This window comes from Bombus pascuorum, chromosome 13 (genome assembly GCF_905332965.1).
Source record: "Bombus pascuorum chromosome 13, iyBomPasc1.1, whole genome shotgun sequence".
In the NCBI taxonomy this organism is placed as follows: Eukaryota; Metazoa; Arthropoda; class Insecta; order Hymenoptera; family Apidae; genus Bombus; species Bombus pascuorum.
The window spans coordinates 6,368,316-6,393,212 of record NC_083500.1 but is presented as its reverse complement, the minus strand read 5'-3'; the positions used below and the strand labels follow the sequence as shown (position 1 = coordinate 6,393,212).

The window sequence follows — 24,897 nt, the reverse complement described above, 5'->3', positions numbered from 1 at the left end:
GATCTTGCCTGTCGCATTGTCTTTATTCTTATTTTACCAGTTAGTAATTCTTGGTATTTAAATTCTATTTAAGTACTTAGTCACTTCTTGTTAATCACGTACTAGCCGCAACTGTTCGTAGCTACCATGTTCCTAGCGATTCTAATTGGTAATCAACCACTCGATTACTTGCGTCTATATTTCCTCTAAAAGAGGAATTATAATGACAGTTATATAATAAGAAATACGTATAATATAACGATTATAGTAAGAGGATTATAACGAGTTTGCCTGTCGAGTGTAACAAACAAAATTCGTCTACCTACAACCGTGGTCGTTGAATAACCTTTGATGGTGCAAATGAGGCTCCGGATAAATAAATTAAAGAAAGAAAAAAAAAAGAAAAAGAAACAAATAAATAGACGAATTTATCGAGCCAAATACACCGGTGAGTCTCAAAACCGAAAGCAACAAAAGCAAAACTTACGGAAGAAAGTTTGCCGAAACGAGACGGTAAACGACCAAGAGAAAGGAAGAAGGGAGAAGAAGAGTTCTCCGTTTTCCCGCGGGACGTTGGAAAGTCCTGTAGCTGGTATAGCCGCACGACGTGAGAGATCCAAGAGGTGCAGGAGGAGCAGGACACGGAGGTAAAGAGGGCGCTCAGGGATGAGGAAGAAGGTGGATGGAAGGGGTGGTGGGTGGAGAGACGGGAGAGCACACGCGAGGGGAGTTGGGCGAGAGGGTATATTATGGGGAATGCCAGGGGAATCCCTGGAGACCAACGGGGCAGCCCAGTGCGCATGCGTCGAGCTGATTAGTTCTCCCTCTTCCCCCTCCATTCGCCACCCACTCCCGCCAACCCTCTGCGTCCCTCCCGTTCACCCCTTCGCCACTCTTTCGCGTTCCCGGAGTGCTGGCAGCGCCAGAGGAGAGCACGGAGTCCCATGGGATCTGGCCCCGCTGCCTCTTCGCACTTTCCACCCTTCTACCACCACCCCCCTTTCGACCATCCCTTCGCCAGTTGCTTCATCCTTCTTCAACCTTTACTTCAACGTTACTCTTCGTTCCTCTTCATCTCGTTTACGTTTTTCCTCTGTCTCTCTCTCTTTCTCTTTCTTTCTCTCTCTTCCGTTATATCGTATTCTTCTTTTCTTTTCGTTGTATCATTCCTGTTTTTGTTTTTCGCTTTTGTACTCCATTTGTGCGAGCTTGGGTGGAAGTTTTTGGTGGAACGTTAACGCGGTCGCGGAGTTTCGCTGGAGGAGCTTTCAATGTCGCGTTGTGAATTTTTGAGATCTTTAGGAAGCTTAGTTTATGGAGATGGGAGGACGTGTGTTTTCGCTGGTAATTTGTAACGTATCGCTTGGAAACTTTCGCTAATAGTATTATACATACATCCGATGTACCAGGACCTTGGTAATTCATTCTGTAACTTGGAAATTCAGCCGTACCTCGTTTAATGCTTCTTTTAATAATCCGCCATGTATACATTTATGATATATTTTCAATACATAAGAGAAACGGGAAAAATATTTCATTTCTAGAAAAAAAATTATCTATCAGTTCCTGGCTCCTTTCCGAGAAACAGTACTTGTTATCGATGGTAATTTCGAGTTACCACTTTTGTGTAAAACTATATAACAACTCGTTGCATAATTCCAGAATTCAGCCGTACTTCGCTCCACTTCTTTAAACGGTCCATTCAATAATTCCCAATATACGCGTAAAATGGTACTCGAAAAATGTCAACCGATAGAGAGGCCAACTATGCTAGTTAATGGCAGTTACAAATTGTCTATGAGTTCGTCGATCGCTTACGAGAAAGAGCCACGAATCGTTTCGAGTCGCGAATCGCGCTTGTTCTCGAATGGCTCTTGATCAAGAGCAAGGAAAACGGCTTTAGGTACAATGGCACTTTCTCGGTGCGACTGTACTCGCCGATATAAGGTTGTCCCAGGTGACGAGCTGCCTCGGGCCATGGCACAGCGCTACGTATCCCTTGGGACCGACTCTAGGTTTCTCCTTTTCTCTCCCTTTCTATCGTTCCTCTTCCTTATCCCCCCTCCCTTCTCTTCGACTCTCCTTTTCTTACTCTTGCATCGTAAGAGAGAAGAGGAGAGCTTGGTGAACATGCACGGATAGACGCATACACGGAGAAGAAACCGGAAGATACATGCGCGTTTTACACGCGCGATACGGATGCACCTGTGCCAGCCGATGGGCTGAAAACGCTTGCAATCGCTCGCTAGCGCGGTGAATTTTTTAAGTTACTACGTAGATTGGCTGAAATTAAACGTTATCGATGGCAGTCCAAGCGGAAGACGTTGAACCTTGAATCAAATTCCTTGAATCTCCGTTGGTGAACATCGAATGATCATTCGTTTTGGGAATCGTACATATTCTATATGATTATATTATGCGAGAGATTTAATGGGAGAGTGGTAGAGGAGTATTTTTGTAACGATATAATGTAGTTCTTTAATGTTCTAAACAGACGTTATAGGTGTTATAGATTGTAGAAGTTACGGTGTAGGAGCTGATATCTTTAATGAGAAAATTTTTGTTGCGGATAACAATGATTATTATATATTGCGGATTCTGAATGATTAGGATTTTCTTGATTACCGGTAATCATCGTCGGTGACGGCAATTTTATTTTATTTATGAACAACCATTATCGACGAAGGAAATTTAATTTTGATTACTAGTAACCGATATAAATGATCAATGAAATGTTTTCTTTTCTAGTTATCAGTAAACTTTCATCGATGGCAAGAATTTTATTTTGCTTACCGATAACCATTATCGACGAGGAAAATTTTTCCTGGCTACATCCGGCTATTGTCAATTGTTATTAACGTTATTTATGATTAGTGCATATTCATTGGCAATATGAATAAAATTAATGAGATAAAATTGATGTATTTTGTTAAGCAAAATGAAAATCGGTATGAAAATATATAAAACAAAGAATAGAATAGAAGATATCGTAGTAGAACAGTAATACAATTATTAATAAAAATATTGTAACACAATATAGTTTCATCCTGTTCTTTGTTTCAAATATTCTCATATCGTTTTTTAGCCTAATAAATGAGTTTTATAATTAAATTTCTTTATGTCACCTAAATGAATACTAATTATCAATAACAGTCGACAATACTCGAATGTAACGAGGAAAAAATTTTCTAACAGTTATCGATAACTAAAATAAAATTCGGGACATCGATACTGGTTACTGTTGAACAAGAACAACTCCGGTCATTTGTATCGGTTACTGTTAATCAAAATTAAATTTCCGTCATCGATAATGGTAACTGGTAGCTGAAAAAAATGTTGATCATTCGTAATGATTATTCGTAATTAGAATAAAAACTTATAATTATTTCAGTTTTTGCTAGACTTCTTTGAAATTTATTGATAACTGGCCTGCATTGAAATAAAAATTAATTTTCACTCAATAACATTTTTCCAAAAAATGTTTAAGGTAACTGTTGTATTGGAACCTGGTTTCAAAGTAAGATATCGATATTGGATAGACATTATTCCTTAATCTGAACCTGAATGGGAAGATTTCCAATAAATTTGATAGAAAATTCCAAAAAGAAATGTGCAGTCGTCTACAGTAGATGTTAGGATTCAAGAAAGATAATATTTATCTTTAACTAGTATTGAATATTAAATATTTTAAAAATGCTGGATGGAAGAAAATCAAATTTTACGCAATTTTGTTTATTGTCAATTATTTTATAGCGAATCTCTTACGAGCCTAATTTTGACTTTCTCGTCCTACCGCAGTCTGCGCTGCTATATACAAACGCATATGTAAAAAGGCTGAGCAAAGAATAGAATCACAGTGAGCACATAGAGAAACGTGGCGAATGCTTTTGTGAATTAATTTCACAGGCTCGAAATCATAGTTGTGACGTTACATAAACACGACACTGTATCTGTGATATCATGATACATTCCAAATTACACAGCGGGACATTATACAAACCTAAATTCGTGCACGTGCATGATCATATCTGTCCAGAGTTGGAATAATGATCATAAATTTTCGCTTGCAGCAACACCTAGCTGTTCAACAATGGTAAACGATATTACGTATAGAAGCGTGACGTTGTTTCACATATGTGTGCTAGCTTGAACTCTTATTAAATCATGGATATTAATTAGAGTCATAGATGATTTTATTACAGACAGCATAAAATCAATTTTCTAATAATCTTTGTCTATATATCGATTTCTTTATAATATACAAATTCCTAATAATTTTTTTCTCCAGTTAAAGACCAGCATCCCCCTTCTCTTTGGATACTTTCAATCGAAAAAGTACTTATTCTTCGGAAAGTTATGCTGTTTCTCCTCTTATAAATTTTTAATCTGTTTCTTTTTGTTTGTAATTTCCCAAAATTTGTAGGATTGTAAAATTAGAATATTGTCTGAGCAACAATCGGTATTTCTACTCGCTGGAGATACTTCTGGACAAAAATCTTTTTTCTGTATTATTATACAGAATATTACGTAGTATTGTACAGAGAAATTAAATTCTTCCAATTAGTTTTATCGTCTGTGTGCATCAATGTTTATTATGCAGTGACGAGTACGTTAACGAAGAAGAGTTTCTCTCTTTATAATAAGATTAAATCCTTCCATAACAAAACAACACCTTTCTAACGCTCTTATAGAATAAGTTGATTTTCTTCAAATCCATAGTTTGCCAATAATTTTCGTTTCTTACCACAATTTACCTCCCTCTGAACGTCCTTTATTGATAACACTTAACTTCGCGATGATCACTGTCAAACCGTTCGTTATCAAACTGTTCATTATCAAATTGTTTCTCGATAAACAGAGATAGCAACGAAACGAAATTCGAAACGAACGGCCGTGCATAAATACAAGTGCAGCCGCGTAAAATACGCGGCTACGAAAAACATTCTGGTGCCAGTTGTAAATCAACTCTCGCGTTATTCGACCAGCTTTCCGCGTACAAGCGTGTAAAAATGCCTGGCGCAAAAATTGCATGGTTTTTTAATCTCCGCATCCCGGCGTAATTATTTTCTTCATCGTCAGGCGCGTATTTCGCTTTCGTAATTACACCCTTACCAGTGGCAACGAACGTTGATATTCCCTTTTTACGGGTTCCCTGTCACGTTACGTTCTCCAACTTGCAACATTTTTTCTTCTTCCTTCACATCTCAAACCAATTTCTATTCAGGACGTTTGTTATTTTCCAACTTAATACGATAGGTAGCATTCTAAACATTATTTTTGTTCCATCCGAATATCGTTTTTAGAGGATGGAAAGCTACGTCGATGTTGGATCGAATGAAAGTTAAACAGTTTGTTGAAATATACGCGTGAAGCGAATCTCGAAAGCTTTCCAATAATTATTCTACAAAATATTTGCAAATCTGTTACGTATTTTATATCACATTTTTGGAAATGTCGTTAGTGTTATATTGGTAAAGTTTGAACAAGTATGAAAATGTATATAAATGTTGCAAGACATTTCTTGTTGCAACCATTCAAATTCGTTAAAATATTAGTAATCAGCATAGTAAAGTTTCGAGTATATAGTTAGTGCAAAAGGTAGCTCATTAAAGATAATGAAGCTTATTAATAGAACGAATAATTCATTGATATAAATGAACAGTTCAATGAGTGGGGTTCATGGAATGAATTGCAATATTTTTCTATATTTGCGAGAAATCTTTTGTATGTATGTTTTTTCAAAGTTTACCGATAGAGTCATGAAAGACATGCCTCATTTTTCTTATGTCAAAATTGTGGATGTTTTAGATACCAATATGTTCTAATTAGTCCGAAGCTAGGCTTATAACCAATTAATGCAATCAACGTTATAAAAAGCGATTTATACATTGACCTATTGCCATTAAAAAATTAAACAATCCTATCCACAACTTTGTGATTCAGTTAGATGTAGTTCTTTTTCTGTGATAATTGCAGATGCACTTATAACAGTTACTTAATATAACGCATATTTCCTTTAAAAAGGCGTTAGAATATTTTTTTATTCTCCTGCAATAAACATCTTGCAATTCCTATATACATTTTCCGATTCGTTAAAAATTTTATCAATATAATCGTCGATAGTCGCTGCTTATTACGTATTTTACGACATATTCGTAACGAGCTTCTACAAGCATTATATTTTATCGGTATAATCGTGACAATCGTTTCAAATTTATTCATAAAAAATTTCAAGTATCATATTATATCGATATAATCATGACAGAGTCGTTTCTCATTATGTGTCACGTATTCATAGAAAATGTCCATATGTGTTATGTATCATCGATATAATCGTGGCAGTTGTTTCTCATTAAGCGTCACGTATCCGCAAAAATGTTCTATATTTGTTCAAGCGCTCTCACGACCTCTGACACCTGGAATTGTGTTAAAGTATAACATCTGCGAGTGAAAAAACCTTAAAAGCAAACGCAAAAGTAGAATATTTTCAGTGGGGCAGCGGTACGATCAAAGTTAAATTGACTGTTTGATCTCTGATTTCTAATGCACTTTGTCACCCCCGTCGCCACCCTTTTCTCCTTCCCCCCTTCCCCGCTTTTCCCATTTGCGTTTCGATGCGTGTGCCGCGACACACCGTGTGTGAAACAGCTAGCCCGCTATAGTGGTAAAGTATGATACGGTCTCGAGCGACCAGACCTTCCCATTCTATCATTATAAACTCGCTCTCCCGGCACCGGTGCTTCCTGTTCATATCTAATGCGATTGTACTCACGGTGGTAAACTCGTGGTAGCCGCAATTGCAATTGCAATTCGATAGAGCACGTCGACGGTTCCGAAGGTATCGTTTCTATCAGATTGATGCGCGCTGATTAAAGGAATCGGTTGTTTTACTGATGGGTTTCCTGCCGTCTGCTAGTATAGAAGTATTAACCGACTAGCTGTTTTCGACGAGTATACTCGTCGAGAAAAAATTTCGCGTTATGACGAGAATTCAGAAGACAGACATTTCGCTGTAACTTAATTCTATATCACGACAGCCATACATATTCCGTGCTTGACGAGTCGGAGAACAAAGACAACGTAAATACGAGGATACTGACGAGGTATTTCGAACTTTCGCACTTTTGAATTTACCGTCGATGCACGAAAGTCTATTCGTTACTTGTGGATTCGAGTTGACACGTACGCATTCTTCACGAAAAGTGCTTGTAGTCGTAAAATTAGTTACAAGTAACAAGGTACTCGAGTTTGTTAGAGTAACAATATTTCAGCTCAGAATTAATCCTTCTAATGCAAATAAGAAAATCGTAATCATAATTTCAAATATGAAATCGTAATTCAAATCACAATTTTCTTCAAAATGAAAGAAGAATCCAATTGTAGCAGATAAGCGATTCAAGAGTCGGAAAGGCTGAGATTGCCAGAATGAAAATTTTGAGAAGGTTCAAGGATAAACCAGGCACTCGAATTTCGTTACGATAATAATGTTCCAACTCGCGATTAATTCTTCTAATCCAGATAAATAAATCAAACGGAAGACAAATCTAATTATAGGAGATAAGCAGTTTTTAAGAGTAGAAAGAAGCCAGTCGATTCGGTGAAAAGTTACAGAGGGAAGGGAGATGGACTACCACCTGTTATTCGCGGGCGTAAACGAATGAGAAAGCCTGGAGGAAGTTTCCCAGGCTCGCTAATAACTTCAAGGTACTGGTGCCCGTTGTCGAGCCGCTTTAGTTTCCGCGGTAAAACTTGGTAACTCGAGGAGATAAAGGTTAGAACGAGTCAGTGTCCCGAGGCCATACTAACGATCCTCCTTCTAGATCGTGTTCGTATCTCATCGTTTCATCTTTTGCTCCAACATCTCGTCTTCCAGCTAGTCAGCGAGTTTTGTCAGCCGTTTCTTGATGGAAATTGTCCCTTTATCCTTGATTTAGGTTAGGTTAGAAAGTTAGGTTAAAATTTGATGATTTAACCCAGCTACGATGCCCGATTCAACTACGCGCTTAAGATCCTCGGGACAAAAGTGACCCCTGCGGGTAAAATTCGTTTCTTTAATATTAACTTTCTAAGTAAGAGATCAAGGAAATGTAACGATATGCTGTTATGTCTTTTATAATGGCTACATTCTTCCCGTAAATAAATAAATAAATAGATAATGTCTTCTATTAAAAAAAAAAAAAAAAAAAAAGAAGGAACTGTACATTCTATGGCAAGTCTAATTACCAGTGTTGTGTATTAAATTTCGAGGCATAAATATTCCAGTGATTTCGAGGTTTTTTTCTCTTTTTTCAATTTAAAATCGGAAATTTCTAAGTGGCAATAGAATTCACGATGAATTACGTGTATCAATTATCACCGATGGTGTACATTAAATTTCAGAAATCCTGTAGTAGCACAGGCTAATTAACACATGCACGCTATATATCGGATTTCAAAGCGTCGCGTCTCCCCTGATCGGCGAATTTAAACTTCATTCGAGAGGGTTGACGCGTGGGTATTTGATAGGGCGAACATGTGGGAGTATCGAAGCCCACGCGAAATTCTAAGTCTTCAATTAATAATACCAGCATTCGTGTTGTCGCATGGCAAATTGCATATACGTGCACTTTCAACAAAAGATCAATTTGCTTTGTTATAGGAACTAATTTTCACGAACGTAAAATGTATCGATTAGGAAGAAATTCATTTCTCTAATGAAACATAATCCCGAAGCCAAGGGCTAAACAAGAGTTTTTTGTAAATTTTAAACGACATTTTTCATGGTTTGATTTTGGTTTGATTTTAATTTATTGTAGGTGTTATATTGGATCGTTTATTTTCAAAGTGTAAGTTTTTTTTCGAAATATCGAAATGTTTGCGTTTCCATCGATTGGAAAATCCCGATAAGATCTATAATTAGTCTGTCCACGTTTCTATGTGTTTAAGTAGATGTAAATTCATTATACAAATGGTTTTCTTTTTTGAGAATCAATTAGATCAATGTTGGTTTTTCAGGATCACGAATGAACTTACATTTTAGAAATTATTGAGTTACATGGTTCGTTGAATTTTAATTACTTAAAATCTCTGTTTTGTGTTTTGGTCTATTTTTGTTTATAAATATCTATACGATATTTGAAAATAAATCGAATGAAACTAAATGAATTGAAATTATTATATTTTTATGTTAAACCGCAGTGAACATGCCTACCTCGTTATCAAACTGTAACCACAATAAGAGATTATCCATTTAATCTTAGGCTTGCACTTCTGTACGATATAAATATTCTAATACTATAATATAAAACTACAATACTGTTATTCAGTTGATAAATAAGTTTTAAAGGATTTAATTAAATTATAATAGTGATGATTATTTAATAAATGTAATAATAATTTACAAGTACATTACCGAATTGTGTTTGAACAACTTGTTTATATTGCTACATGCAATATTATGTCTGATACAGAGATTAGGATTATATTCGCTATTATTCGTTTTTGATTATATTGGCTCCTCGATTGTTTGGACAGGTTACAGATTGCAGGAAATGGATATACATCACTTCCAAAATTGATGATCATGCGATTACATTTACCAACAAAATTTCAATTGATTATGGTAAACCAGTATTTTAAGACTTAAGTTACAGATTATTCACAAATACAAATTCCACGTTAATTGCTTTCCCGATTTTTTAAAAAAATGGAGTCTTACAGTCTTTTCGAAATAAACGGTCCGTATTGCAGTAATAATTTTCATACGAAATTCCACAGAATAAGAATTCCTTTGCAACAACTATTAAGTTGAAAATTGATTTTAATAAATTCGAAGTAACATTTGCAAAATATATCAGGGCATAAGGCAAGAAAATCTATTCCAGCGTCGATGATTTCCCTCTGCTTATGAAACTAAGTATCATAAATGAAAAATATTTCTAAAGAACATCATGAACTTAGAATAAATCAAAGATACTCTTCACCAAGAGTATCTTTCCAGTCAAAGATAACGAATTTTAAATAATATTCGAAATTTGATATATTTGACAAATCCGGAAATGTATCATGACAAAGAAAATGTAGCGTGGATGATGTTAATCTTCTGCGCTGTAGAAGTAGTTTCCATAAATTTAAATGTAACGATCCCCGTGAAATTTTCATAAATTTAGACATAAAAATAAGAAACTCCTTTCAGGAAAAATAACTTCAGACGTGAAAGATTAATTCTCGTGAATTTAGAATAATATCCGTGAAATTCGTGAAGAGTGAGAAACTGTACGGCGGTGTCGATGATGTTCCGGAATACGGTATTAAGCTGCTATCGAAATGTGACGAAGCTAGAACGGAGTATCTGGGGACTTGAAGGCCGGTAGCACGAGCCAACTTAACTTTCGCGTGAACATATACGTATCAGGTGCTTTGCTAACTTTATGCTAATCTTTCTCTCCTTCGGCTGCTACGCGTTTCAAGCGAGTAGTACATTACGTAGGATCCTCTTCGTGTCTTTCCATCGTATTTCATCCTCCTTATGTTGTGATAATTAAGAAGACCAAAGAGAAATTGCTACACAATTTTCTTCCTCTGTTTGCTACTTTCTTTTTTTGGAGATGTAACACGCATTCATAGACGAGATATTCTTTCTGTTCCTACTTTCTTTTTTTAAATCTTCTTCAAGAACGGCTACTATATAATCTTCGCATGTGCTCGTTAGTTGAAACAAATAACAAAACGTAATCGATGCTACTTACCAATTATTCACTAAATGGCAATGTCAGGGTTCTTTAATCGGTTAGCTGTCGCGAACACTTTGAAAAACATGTAGCTAAAATGTGTAAGGTAATAGCAAAAAGTAAGCGATGACGAGTATACTTGTCAAACACAGAGTATGTGTAGCTGTTATAATATAGACTTAAGTAGTAACGAAAGGACCGTTTTATTTTTTAATTTTATTACCGACAGGGCTCGTCGTAACACCAAACATCGCCACTTCTTCGTGACGAGTATACTCGTCAGAACTGTGTGAAAGTTGAAATAGGCCTGTCTTAAAGACTTTGCACTCCACATGGCGCTCTATTTATCATTTCTTCCGTAGCTAGCACAATGAGTGAAAAAGCAGTATCGTCATTCGTTGCATAACGCGTAATTATATTAAGTTTTTAACCCTGGGCGGCACAAAAGTCTTTGAAATTTTGACATATTGCGACCATAGTTTATAGAGAAGCCGAGCGTTTTACTGAAATATAAAGTTACGAAGAAATTCTAGCTTATATCTGACTGACCTTCGTATCACGGCATTCCATATCGTATTAGAACTCGATCTAATACGAAAAATCTCACGTTCGATATGTCACAGTCGATGAAACAGCCAAACAGAGATTAAAACAGAAATTAAAGTCCGCACCAAAAAACCAACTACATCGGCCGAACATAGGTTGGTTTCTAAATGATCGCTCAGTCAATTGCACAAATTTCACCAGGGCCCGATTTTGTTTGCTCGAAACAAACAGGAAACGGCCGTGGCGTTATTGAATCGACGGTGCAATTCGATTTCGCGAAAAATCACCCTCGCACGGCGCACCCCACGCCGCGATAGATAGAATGGAGAGAGGCGAGGGGTCGCGCAGCACCCTCTGGAGCACCCTTCCGTTGGATGAGCGGCACATCGGAAGGCACTGCTCGGTGTAATAATTTCGAGAGCTATCTCGCGCTAATTCCTCGACTAATCGGCTACGTCGAGCCAACCTACGGCCAGATCGAGGGAGAACTTACGGTTTCGCGACGTTATGTTTACGATACGCAGGTGTGTGCGCCGCTTTATGGTTCGTATCTTCTCGTGAACTATGACCTCGATCGATACACGCGATACATTCGACCGTCAGAAATTTCGCCAGGATCGATCTTGTTATGTTTTCTAAATAAATATACGAGCATTTGTTGGTTACTTTGGGAAGTTTCAAGGAGGTGATTGGTAGATTTCGTTTCTTCTAACGTCACACATTTTTTCTCTATTTACCCTCGTTAAAATCGTATCACAAGATCTTCTAACATTCCCTGTCAGTCTTCCAGAACTCACCTGACATTCTTACCACTCTTCCTTATCGAATCTAGCGACGATTCATTTATCAAGAGACACGTCATTCGTTTTGAAAACTTACTTGATGCACTTAACTTCACCCTTCCGTCTCAAACGACCCACGACTTATTCATTTCTGGCGCTGAGGAATGAGGAACTACAGTAGTTCGTTTCTTAAAGTTTACGACGCATAATGCAAACGGTAATTTTTTATTTTGTATGACGAGTATACTTGTCAGACGCAGTTATCTGGTTACAAAATTGTATTCGAAGGATGTGACGTTAAATTCTGCGAAAACCTGTATCGCCCCGTTACCCGTTTAACCCCACGTTCTGCTACCTAATATACTTGACGATGTTCCCTCCCAAACGATCCGCGGGATCATTCGTTTTTGGCGCGTAAAAAAGAAAGAAAGAGAAAGAAAGAGAGAGAGAGAGAGAGAGCTGCTTGGTTTCGAAAAGTCGTCGCGGGCAAACGGTTCGGGTCTACGGAGACGTCCCAGCAGGGACATCCGGCCAAATTAATTCCTACGGAAGCCACCGGTATCTATATCTGTGTAACACACACACACACAGTATCCACTCGCACACGTATACACTCGCGCGTCTTCCTCTTGATATACAGACACGCCACTACAATCTCGTCCGGTTGCACACAGACGAGAAAAACAGGCGATCCTTGTGCGGTGGCGAAGTACAAGGAACAGCCATCTTTCTCAGAAAGAAATTAAACTTTTCCCCAAGGTATACTTTCTCCTCTTCTCTCCTTCGTTGCTCCCTTGGCCTGCACTCCTTTCTCTCTATCGCGAGCTGTTAAGGTCACGAAGGTCGAAGGAAACACACCAGGCACGCAGGACGTCCTCGTAGGATGCCGAAGGGTGGCTCTGGCCAGCCTATTGCTATTGTTTGCCTCATTCCCTGGGGAACTGGCCTGGCCCTTAACAGTGACATGTACAGTTCACACTGTACACCGGGTGTCTTCGTGATATTGTAGGATTTCTATCAAAGGATTGCTGGATAATAAATTGGATCGATGAATTTCTTATCGTCCCGTGGTCTTTTGATGGTTTGAAAAATTACACGGCGATCTCGGTTTTGACACGATATTCATTCGTATTAGGAATGTCACAAGTATAGTATGCATTGTTTCTTTTGTTGTTTTTTTACATGGTACGATTTTTTACAGTATACGATTACATGTATTCTATAGATGTATGAATGTTTAGATGGTATTTACGTGCTTAATTTGCTATTCTCTAATTAGCTATTAGTTAGTTAGCGTTTTGTACACTTCCACAGGCAAAACATCTTAGTAGGTGTTAAAGATCTATTTCTTTTAGGAAACTTACAGTTTTGATGTAATAGCAAAGTAGATGTTCGAAGGTGCCGTGGGTGTTGCAGTATTCACGGGGTTGCGGGTTCTGTTCTTTGCTAAGCTGCAACTGTGTAACATCGTAGCGAACTACACTGAGCCTGGTTATTTGTATTATTGCGTCGTGCTTTTGCCACAAGTTATTCCATCCGTCTGTTATCGTTGTTCTTGTAAGGTGTTTGTCTTTTACGTCTTCGTTACAGCAAAGCGTCAATTATCCGAAGCAATTAGGATCGAGGTGGTCCGGAAAATCGAATTGTTTGGATAATCGAACATGCATGTACTTATCCAGTTGATAAATACAGGAATTTGCCCCAAAATTATTTATTAAACGCGATAGCATTACTGATGTACTTTCAAACGTAATGTACATAATAAGGTAAAATTCATTTCTGACAAAAAACTTCGAAGTAACAATATATGTACAGTTATTACATACATATGGAGATATGTATATTCTTTTACAACAAAAAAAATAAAAAAAAAAAATAAAAACAGTTGCATGTATGCCGAACATGTATACAAAATACATGTACAGTACATAGTAATTACTTGGTGAATGTGACGAAAGTTTATTTTTTAAAGTAATAATCATTCCGCTTCGAAGAATTGGATGTGATAGCGACGATGCAACGCTGATTCAGATAATCGAGGCTCGGCTAATCGATGCTCTACTGCACTAGTTGGTTGTTGGAGTGTGGTGTTGCTTTCTTTCAAGAATTTCCGAGTTCTCACGTGAAATGGGTTGGCTGCAGGTGGTTTTTCGGCGTAACGGGAACTGGTGGACTCTTTTAGTAATATTTTATGCACCAGGTTATTGGGTGTTGCGAATATGGTCGCCGTGTAGGAGAGCTGTTTTCTTCGGAATTCCAGTCGCCCTAGGTTTCCTGCGGCAAGAATGCCGTACACTCGACTCGTTCGCTATGTTTCTGTTATTATTCTAGCTACTGCCTTATGCATAGCGTTTGAAATGTTAGGTGTGCTTGACGATACTGAATTATATGCGACAAAACACATCATCCATTTTGGACTATATTAAGGCTTTACAGATAAGAGTTAGCATCTCTCGGTTAGCTCTCCAGTTTCCGTTGGCTATGATTTTTATAATTTTTAGCTTGAGTGTACCATTATCCTTCAGTCGTATCATATTCATTATCCATCATCTTACGCAAGCTAGTTCAGAATGCTCATTGAACATTAATCCGAATATTTTTTTGATATGTGCATGTATATATGTAAAATGCATTGCAATTCTCATACTATACATATGTTTGTATAAGGTAATTTTCATACTATACATATATACATATTTCTTTAGATAGAAAATTACAACACATTATCCATATAATCAAAAGTACAAATACTTAAAGACGGAACAGCTGAATATTTAAGAATAGAGGGAAAGGTGGGAGCCAGCGATTATCAGTGCAGCGAAGTATGGTCTCGTTGGAGAGATGGAATAGACGTTAGGATGGAGCAATGGGAATTTTGACGAATTTGGAAATTTAGAGCACACGTGAGGAGAGCGCGGGGAACCAGAGAGGGAAGGTAGTTAGTACAGAGGAGATAGTTAATCGTTAGTAAGAAAAAGAGAAAGCTTTGGCCTGGTTGAGAAAACTGGAGAGCAAAAAGGAAGGAAAGGAATTAGAGTCACGAGTTATATAAGGAGTAAGTAATTATAGTCAGGTAAATATGTGACTAATAACCAGGTTAATAGTAAATAGTCAGGTAAGAGCTAGGCAATAAGAGTTAGACGAGTATAATTGGATATGTAGGCAATAGTTAGGTTGATAGCTAAGTTACTAGTTAAATAGTCTGATAAGAGGAAATGTAAATATATATATATATATCTAATATATATCTAAAATGTGAATTTACTTATGAGAAGGATGTATTGTTTAGAGCGTAAGATAAATAAGAATAACAATTGTAGATCTTTTCATGGCCACGAGGCTGAAAATATATATTATTATTATTATCGTTACAATAATATATTTCGTAATACATGTATTTCAGATTGTTTATTGGATTTAAATAATTTCAAATTTATCGTAAATTTATGATATGAGGAGATACGTAATAACGAAATTCATTTAAAAAGTAGAATTGTACTCATAATAATAAATGTAGCTTAGAAAGCGTAAATGTGAAATGTCCAGTCCAAATTGTCCCGGTATTTATCATTTGAGGGTTATATAAACTTTATCTACTGGAAGGGAACTTTAGTTAGTGTCTCGCTAAGATGTCTGATTCTACTGACGCATATGGCGCGTCCCTTCGGCTGTTTCAACAATTTCGCTGACCCGACTTGGGCGATCTTATCCTCATCTAATGATCGTTAGCGATCTTCGTAGCAATTGTTAGTTGGTGTACTCACTTATTCCTGGCAAACTGGTTCGCACAAATTACGAAGCTGGGAAGCAAGTTTCAAAAACAAAAAATTCAATGATAACGGTAGTATCCAGTGAATCTACTTGTCTAATTCAATCAAAATGTACTTTTATTATACGAACAAAAAATTATGGATAATAAGGAATATCAAAGAATGTCTTCTATTATGAACTTCATTTACACTGTTTATATTCGAACTGTTCAGTAGATTCAGGCAAATGGTGATCTGAGCCTGGTTTTCAAAATGAAAGCAACGTTAATCATTTATAGAAAAATCGACTGTGACAAATTAGAAATTGGACATAGTATAATTAATAAAATATCTCGTTTGGAATAATCATAGGGTCACGACGAGGATTAATAAAACCAGCTAACCAGACTTAAGTAATTCGAATTTAATGTCCGTCACGAGACGTCCCGGCAATTAAACTCTCTGACAAGGCTCGAATGGAAAGCACGAAACTGTCTCGCGATATCATAAACCGTACCTCGAATCGTGAACTCTAATCGTGAGTTCTAATTTATTATATCTGTTTAATTATATCACCTAGATAGCGATCGAGAGTTCGTACAGCTGTTTCAGGAGTTCCTATCGTCTGTATTAAGCCAAAAACGCGATTGAGTCTTCAATTTGATCGATCGTCGCGTTACTCTACGTGAATAATCATAATCATTATACGGCAACTATTATTATCTTCAATATTTACTATTAACATAGCAATCACCATGGCTATTGTCATTAGAATTATCATCAATTAGCTTCAGTACTATTATCATCAGAATCACCATTGCTATTAGCATCCAGTAGCAGTGTAATTACCATTGTCATCGTCATTACCATCATCGTTATTTTCAATATTCGTTGTTAACATCATCATCACCAACTTCCATATTATCGTTATTGCAATAATTATTAGAGTATTAACAGTCGTATTATCATCAAGTTAGAGTATTACCATCGTCGTCATTATCATGATCTTTACTGTCATCATTATATTATTCGCTGTTAACATCGTTGTCACAGTTACCTCCGTCACCTCAGAAAACAAATCTTTCATCCTTCCACATAGAAATTTTGAAATTCTCCGCGCATATTCGCGAGCATCTCGATCATTCCCGAAACGATACAGTTTAATCGTCAAAGAAATTCCATGAAATCCAGTCTGATTTTCCACGCTGGAGTCCTCAAAGAAATTCGAGGAAAAAATCCGATAGAACTGTCAACTCTCTAACCTTTACAGAAAAATGAAAGCTCGTAAAAATCCAATCGAACCTTCGATCTTCTAATCTTCAAAGAAATTCCATAAAATTTCATACAATGCAATCTGTAATATCCAATCTACCTTTATCTTTAATCTTTACAGAAGTTCCATAAAATTGCAAAAAGTCCAATCCGACATCCAATCCCTTGACCTTCAAAGGAATTGTCCTAAAAAATCGAGCTTAACTTCGATATTAAAGAGAAAAATAATTTTCAAAAAAAAAAAAGACGAAAAATCTCCGATAAAATCTAATCTGATCTTCATTATCAAGTCCTGTCAACACTTAAAACGATCGACCAAAACGGCAAAAGAAAGAAAACCGAGGGTGAGCTGGCTCGCGCGCGCGCTCTGGTAAAATCCAATTTAGGTCGAATGAGAACCAGCAGTATGAGAGTCACTGGGACGTTCCCGCGGGACCACTGGGAGCAGTGGGAAGCCTCTGTACCCGTGCTGGGGCTATTGCCGGCTACGCGAACGGAGGGGGACTCCCCAAGGAGGTAATTACCCTCCCTACGTTCGCCCAGCCACCCACAAGCCATCGCAACTTCAACTCCTGCCGGAGTTACATGCTAATACAAAACCAAAACCGGTTCCCAACAGCTTCGAGCGCCGCCGAAATTTATACGTGTTGGTGCAAAGACAATCGTAACTGTGTCGATCGTGCGTACCTTAGTCCTTTTCAGTCTTCTTTTGACGGCTTAAAGAAACTTATTTTTTAATCTTGTTGACAAGGCTTCGTCTTTGACGAATTTCTCTTTTTTTTTTTTTTTTTTTTGCAAATTATTTGGGAGTTTGAAGAAAATTTGCTAATATTTGTAATTTGAGAAAACAAATGGTAGGGCAGGGACGGAAGGTTTAGTGGAGAGATCAGTAGGGTTCTAAGACAGTTGTTGCCACTCTCAATATGGCGTACTGATAAGGAACTTCTTATCGCAATATAGAATTATACAAAAATTTATCGTCCACCGATGATTTTAGTTATTTTATTACGAATCTTTTATTTCAGTCGAGTCGTGTATTCTTTGTCCGGTCAACTGCGTTTGACGAGTATACACGTCGAACAAAAACTTCATTTCGGTGCGTTTGACGTGTATACTCGTTGTCGCTTGTATTTATCCACGCGCTCCGTGACCTAACCCCATGAGAGATTTCTAAAACTAAATAGCGTAGCTAACCGGTTATAATATAAAATATTGAACGAGGCAGGATTCGATAGAGTTCTTCGATAACTTTGACAGAATAAGTGTCTTAATACTTATGATGTACTTATATCTACTGTATGATGTACTGTATACTTATGTGTATATGTATCATGACGCTATATAACTATATCGTATGGTATATTGATTATATGAAAGAAAGTAAAAGGATAGCAAGAAATATGGCTCGAAAAATCGAAAAGTTTTTCAGCGGAACCGCGAGCGCGTATCCAGCGTTATAACGTAATGAGAAATCTAAAATTCCACCAAGTGAAATGTTTTTTTTTTTTTTTTTGTTTTTTATGTTTTCTGTTCTCTCTGGTCGTTCACGTAGTATATTTCGGTGGCAACGACAAACTGATTACCAACAGTGTCCCAAGCGCGGCCTTGGAACTCCCAAAAGTCATACTCGTAAAAAAAGACTATTGTACACCGCGGACTTCCGGGTTATTTATACGAGTTATCTCTTCTCTGAAACCACGAACTGCGTTTGCTGCAACGTTTCGCGCCGCCCATGACTTATGAGCGATGATAATTCCACAAGCTTGAATGCACACCTTCTCCTTGCTACTTTTGCCCCTGCGATTCTCCTTTGTTCCCTTATCAATGAATTATTCTCACTTTCGAATAAACAATTAACTTTCGAACCAACTTTTCTACGTTGAAACGCAGTCGCCAGCGTCCTCGTGGATATCTCTTTTCTTTTTTCTCGTCCCACCGAGGATAAAGTTGATATTCGCGAATTGCGAATGCTTTTACAATCGAAAGAAGTAGTTTTGGACGATGATTGGCCCGTAGGAACGGATCTGTAGCGTGGATGGTAGTAGATGTTTTCAAGTTTCTGGAGCTTTAGTTTTCAGTTGTGCAACTTTCCTTTATTAGCTTTTTGGCCGGATAGTTTATCGATATTCGCGAATTGCGAACGCTTTTGAATTTTGGAACAGCTTAGGATGATAATTGGTCTGTTGTTTGGCATATGCACGAGTCTGTGACGCGGATATTGGATCTTCAAGTTTCTGCAGCTTTCGGTTCCTTTCTCTCTGTGATTCTTCTTTGTTAACGTAATACGAGCTTAGAGTCATATATTATCGAGTGCATTTTTACGCACATTACAATTAGCAATATTGAGTAATAGGGGAAATACTTAGGCCTTATTTTAATATTGTTTTAAGTTGTTTTAATTCGTTTAATTTCTCCTTTCAATATTTCCTTTATTTTCGATAATCCCTTTTCTTAAAAAAAAAAACGCTTCAATCAATTAATTACCGATCTACAAAACCTTTGAACCCTCGATTTGACATTTCAACTCCGCCCTCTCTAATACAATTATTATCTCAACTTCGAACAACTCTTCACTCATCCACAAAGAATACAAAAATTCCAGGAAACAGATTCCGAAATTCGTTCAGCTTTGCTGTAATGAAATTTAATTAATTTCTATTAATTACTTTAATGTAATTAAATTTATTTAATTCCTCCAACAGAGTTCCTCGACAGCCTGCATAAAGAAATTCTTTGATTTCCAATTTCTTTTCGCATCTCTTCTTGCCTCGTTACCGTCTCGTCGATTGCTGCAACGAAAGAATATTTTAACGACAAATATTAGATTGAAAATTCATATATACTGGATACATAATCATAAAATTAGATACATAGCCCGAAATCACAGCGTAGAAATGATTGAAACTTAGACTCGACCAATTTGGCTACTCGCATCCAGGTGATCCAAGTTTTTCTACAGCTCCTTTCTTTTATTATAGTCCCGAAAATCTAGTGGCGTAATTCCAGCCAATACAGAGGCTAATGGAGGTGCACATTGAAATTTCATGGGATTTCGGGCGATCGAGCGGAACGAACTTAGATACACGACGGTGGCACGGTAAGCGTGCTTTCGACCCTTTCTGCTACACGGATGGATATAATACGAGAAAGGGTGGAAAAGAGCCGCGACGGTCCCATGGGAGCCATACCCCGGTGATATTGGCTCCCATAGCCCATTCCTGCGCATAGGAGACCGAACCACCTTGGGCCAGCTGGTCGAGGAAAACTGGCCAAAATTCAAATTTCCCACCGGAGTATGCGCAACTTTAAGCGTAACTTGTACGAAACAACCACCGATATCCCCACGCCCTTCTTTTCTTCTCTGCATTCGCGATCGGATACTTTTATTTTTTATTCCTTTTTTTCCATTTTCTTTTCTCTGTGTTACACCGTGTATCGATCATAGTTAGAGCAAAATGGCAGGGCTAAAGGACGATTTGAAAGATTTTTATCCAGTTGAGATTATATGGATAGGCGAGAGGATTTTGTAAATATGCGTATTGTACAAAAATCCTGAGAATCGGGGATGAACAATGGTCGAAGATCTTTGGAGTAAATTTTATTATACCGCTGATATTGTTTTACTTTTAATTCGACGTCAGTACTTTTCAAAGAATCTAATTTATCAGGTATGGGAAGGCGTAGACGTAATAGAAATTGCGAGTTTGTAATTTACGTACTTTTTAGGTAAATTGGACTATGGAATTTACAGCAATTCTTTTAAACGTTTGGACATTTGGAATTCGTGAATCAATTTATGAATTAGCTTCGTAATTTGTATGGACATGTGAAATGTGTGAATTACGTAGTTTGTGAACTAACTGTATAATTTTTATGGACATTTGGAATTTGTGAATTACCTAGTTTATGAACTAACTGTATAATTTTTATGGACATTTGGAATTTGTGAATTACCTAGTTTATGAACTAACTATATAATTTTTATGGATCTTCGTAATTTATAGATTATCTAGTTTATGGACTAACTGTATAATTTTTATGGACCTCTGGAATTTGTGAATTAGTTTGTCAATTATCTTCATTATTTTCACGGGCACTTGTGCATTAATTTGTGAATTACCATTATAATTTTTGTGGGCCTCAGGAATTTGTGAATTAGTTTGTCAACTATCTTCATAATTTTCTTAGACACTTGAAGTTTGTGGACTAGTTAGGTGAATTACCTTTACAATTTTTGTGGGCATTTGATGTTTATGAATTAGTCTATGAATTACCTGTACAACATTTTAATGTTTTATTGTGTAAGCTTCCGATTCTGATGAACCAAATTCATCGTAAAATATTGTCTACAAATCTCACGCGTTTGAGAAATTGAATTCTTTGAAAAATATAGAGTTGAAAGTAAAAATCGTTAAAAAGGTAACATTCTGTTTCAGAGTATGCACAAGAAGGAAGGCCATCGTCAGTTCAAGGACTAGATCTGGAGAATCAGAACAGCCTCGATAGCGGTGAGTCTTAAAGTTTCACGAATAATTGTTTTCACTTTTATCAAACGTATATGCTTTTTTACGTAAAATTTTGACGAGATCGACGGTTGATGAAATATAGGACGAAAGAGAGGGCAATGCAGAGATTCTTAAACAGTCTCGTGACCCATAAAAATCTCGGAAAACTCGAGGAGATTCTAACAAGCAGAAAGCTACGGCGATAAAGAGGGTAGTCTCCCTTTTCTGTTTCTCGCTTTCGTTTTTCTCGGGTCGAGGGGGTGAATTTTTTAGACGGACATCGGCTCGTAGATTCCCCTTGCATTCTTTCGCCCTACGATTTCAAACGAAAATTAGGGTTAAACTGGTGACACGATGAAACGATGTGAACCGTTTTAAATTTCATGGAAGTCGTATCTCTCTTTGTTTATCGTCACAATGTAGATTTCAAAAATTAAATAACGTAGGTAAAATGAAAAACAAGATAAGAAATTGTAAGTTTGGCATTCAATAGAATTTTTTGTGCAATTAATAGGTATTTTGTTAAGTGGAATATAGGGATTGAGAATTTAAAGGAAATTAGAATCTAAAATTATTTCTGAATTAATTGTGCAATTTTGAATCTTTTAGCTGACAATTCTGTGATTTTTGTCCTTTTTTTTTAGTGTTATTTATGGAATATTCAAATCTTTTTACTCGTAATTATAGGAATTTTAACGTATTAACATTCAACATCGTCGTACGAGATTTACTAGTATACTTAGAATTTTTAAAATTATCCCAACACTAAAGTATTCCAAATTTAAAATCCCCAACTCGAATAGACTCGAAATTTTCAATTTCAGATTACGCGGTTTGTACTTATTCGAGTTTTATAATCGACGTTGCAATTTCTCGATCTAGAAAATCAAGTGGAACGAATCTGTAATATGTTATCGTTGAACGTATTGCTGACACCCTACACATTCTAATTCACAAGTTTTGTACTTTGCTACTATCCGACTTTCACCAGCTCTAACCTTGAACTTTCGCTTTTATTCTCCCGCGTTTCAATGTTGCTCCTTGCGCGTAATATCAATCGAATGGTGTAAACGTTGAATGCGATCTTCTGATAGCAGGTGTAAGGGTTTTTATCAGACTCGAGGGACTAACTGCAAAATTTCCTGCAGATTTGGTTTATACTGGCACGAGTTTCCACGAATTCGACGTGCATACGCTTACGTAATTCGATTACATGGAGAGTAACAGAGGACCCAGTTCGGTTTGACTCGGTTTTACTCGACCAATCTCCCAAGTCCATTACCAGCTTGCAGGAATATTGTCACAGACACAATTAACTATTTCGTCTGATTGATTTGGAACAGTGATTTATAAACGCCGGAATACGTGACATTGTAATAGCAATTCAAATTGTTTAATTGTTACCAGTGTACAAATTAAGTCTGATTTAATGTTACTTGCAGATAATAATTATATTTACGATTTTAAAAATTTTTTAACGATTTTTTCTATCTCTGTGAGTAACACGTAATTGATAGGTTTGATCTTCTATTTATGATGGAACTTATATTCATATTTAAGTATTTAATACTTTGCGTGTGAATCGGGTTGTTAGTAGACAAATTGTTGGTAGATCGATTTTTCTTTAGAAAGTTACTTTGGCTACGAAAAGGTGTCAAGTGGTGAAAAATCACGAACGCGAATGAAAGTTTCTTATGAGAGAATAAAATACTTATTTGATAAATACCTTTTTAAACAAACTCGTTAAATCATCTACCGCCAGAAAAAGAAAGAGAAGGAGGAGGCAAAAATTGTTTGTCAGGTTTCAACTTATCCAATCGTCAAATAAAACATTAACGTACAGGAACGAGTATCTCCGTAATAAGGATTAAAACACCCTGTACACCGCTCAAATGAGCATATCAAATAATTTCCCTGGAGAAGAAATAAACAGAACATTTCTCAACACACTTCACGTTATATTTAACAAATTCGCTCTGACAATTGCAACGAATGGTCTAAAGCGCTTTTTATAGTACCAAATTATTCTGTTCAAAATTTTCAAAACAAGTAGTACAAGAAACACTCTAATCTTAAATTAATCCCACGCAAACTGGAATAAAGAACGCCGTTTGCAGCGCGCGGACGAATTTGCCAAAAACAATTGTCTTCAAAAAAACCTGGAAAGAAGAAGTAAAACGAATGTTCCGATGTGAAACTCGTCCTACGAAAACCAAGATAAAGGGACGAGAATCGCAGCAAAGGAGTTAGCGGGCAAACGATTCGCGTAAAAAAGCGTAAAAAGAAAGATTGGAAGAAGGTGAATCAAATTTTTGGACGCGTTTCTACGACGCACAGAGGAAAGTTTGATGCAGAGGGTGGCAGAATCCGCAGCTTTTCGGCGAGGACACGCGAAACGAGAGGCTGTGCGCTACTAAAGGGACACATTTATGTCTTCCCAGGAGTGCGTTAGCTAGCCGGGGATAGCCGCCGCCGGCCAAAGGCAAAACCATCCCCTTGCCTCCTCTTCGAGCCTTATTCACGGGCCAGCACTCTCTGTCTCTCCTCTATCCCGCAGCAACTTCCTCTTCAAACCAACGAAACTAAAGCCGGAATCTCTGTGTGTTGCTCTGGACGGTAATCGAATCACCGTGGTCGCATCACGATTCCGCGGAAACTCGTTCGTCGACGTCGAACCCGCAATTTCGATTACGCCCTCGAGAAGTGCCGTCGTGTTTGCTCGCCCGGCAAACAACTGCACCGTTTTCCGCCGCCATCGCCGCCGCTTCTTCCATTAAAAACGCGTCCAATTTTGTCCAGAATTGCTCCGCGTTCGATCTATCATCACCGTCCACGTTTCCATTTTACGGGGCTCCATTTCTATTTTTTTTTCTCTGTCTCTTTCTTTTTGAAGGAGGATGAGGATGAGGAGGTGGAGGATGATACAGGATTTGGAGTTTCAAGGTTGGAAGATCGATAAGACGATTCGAGGACACAGTGGTTTAATTTTGCGTTTAGTAGCTTTAGCTCTAGGAGTTAGTTTCTATCAATCATTCTTTATGTAAAATACACGTTGATATTAACGTTACTAACGTTTCGAAGTTTAATTCAAAATTGTTCATCGTTGTTTCGTTTTTGTTTGGCCGACTTTATGTAAATTTTTATATCAACGAAAATTAAGAAATTGATTAATCGGACGGTGTACAGTTAGAGGAACGAAAGAAATAACGACGAATGTACAATTTTCAATTAAATTTTGAAACAGGTTGTTTAACCGGGACTGGCAAGGTTAGAGTTAATAGGCAGAAAAATACGATGACGTTGAAGGAACTGTTAGAATGATCTTCACTTTAAAATCACCTTTTTTACCACCAAA

General features: G+C 37.2%; 1 protein-coding gene across 1 annotated transcript in view; it reads left to right on the top strand.

Annotated features, from left to right (window-relative positions):
* LOC132913764 (zinc finger protein 423 homolog) overlaps positions 1 to 24,897 on the top strand; it is a 132,086-nt gene that overhangs the window by 30,558 nt on the left and 76,631 nt on the right. Inside the window, exon 4 of the mRNA XM_060972296.1 lies at positions 21,474 to 21,545. Coding sequence (XP_060828279.1) covers positions 21,474 to 21,545 — 72 coding nt within the window. The remainder of the gene's footprint in view (positions 1 to 21,473; positions 21,546 to 24,897) is intronic.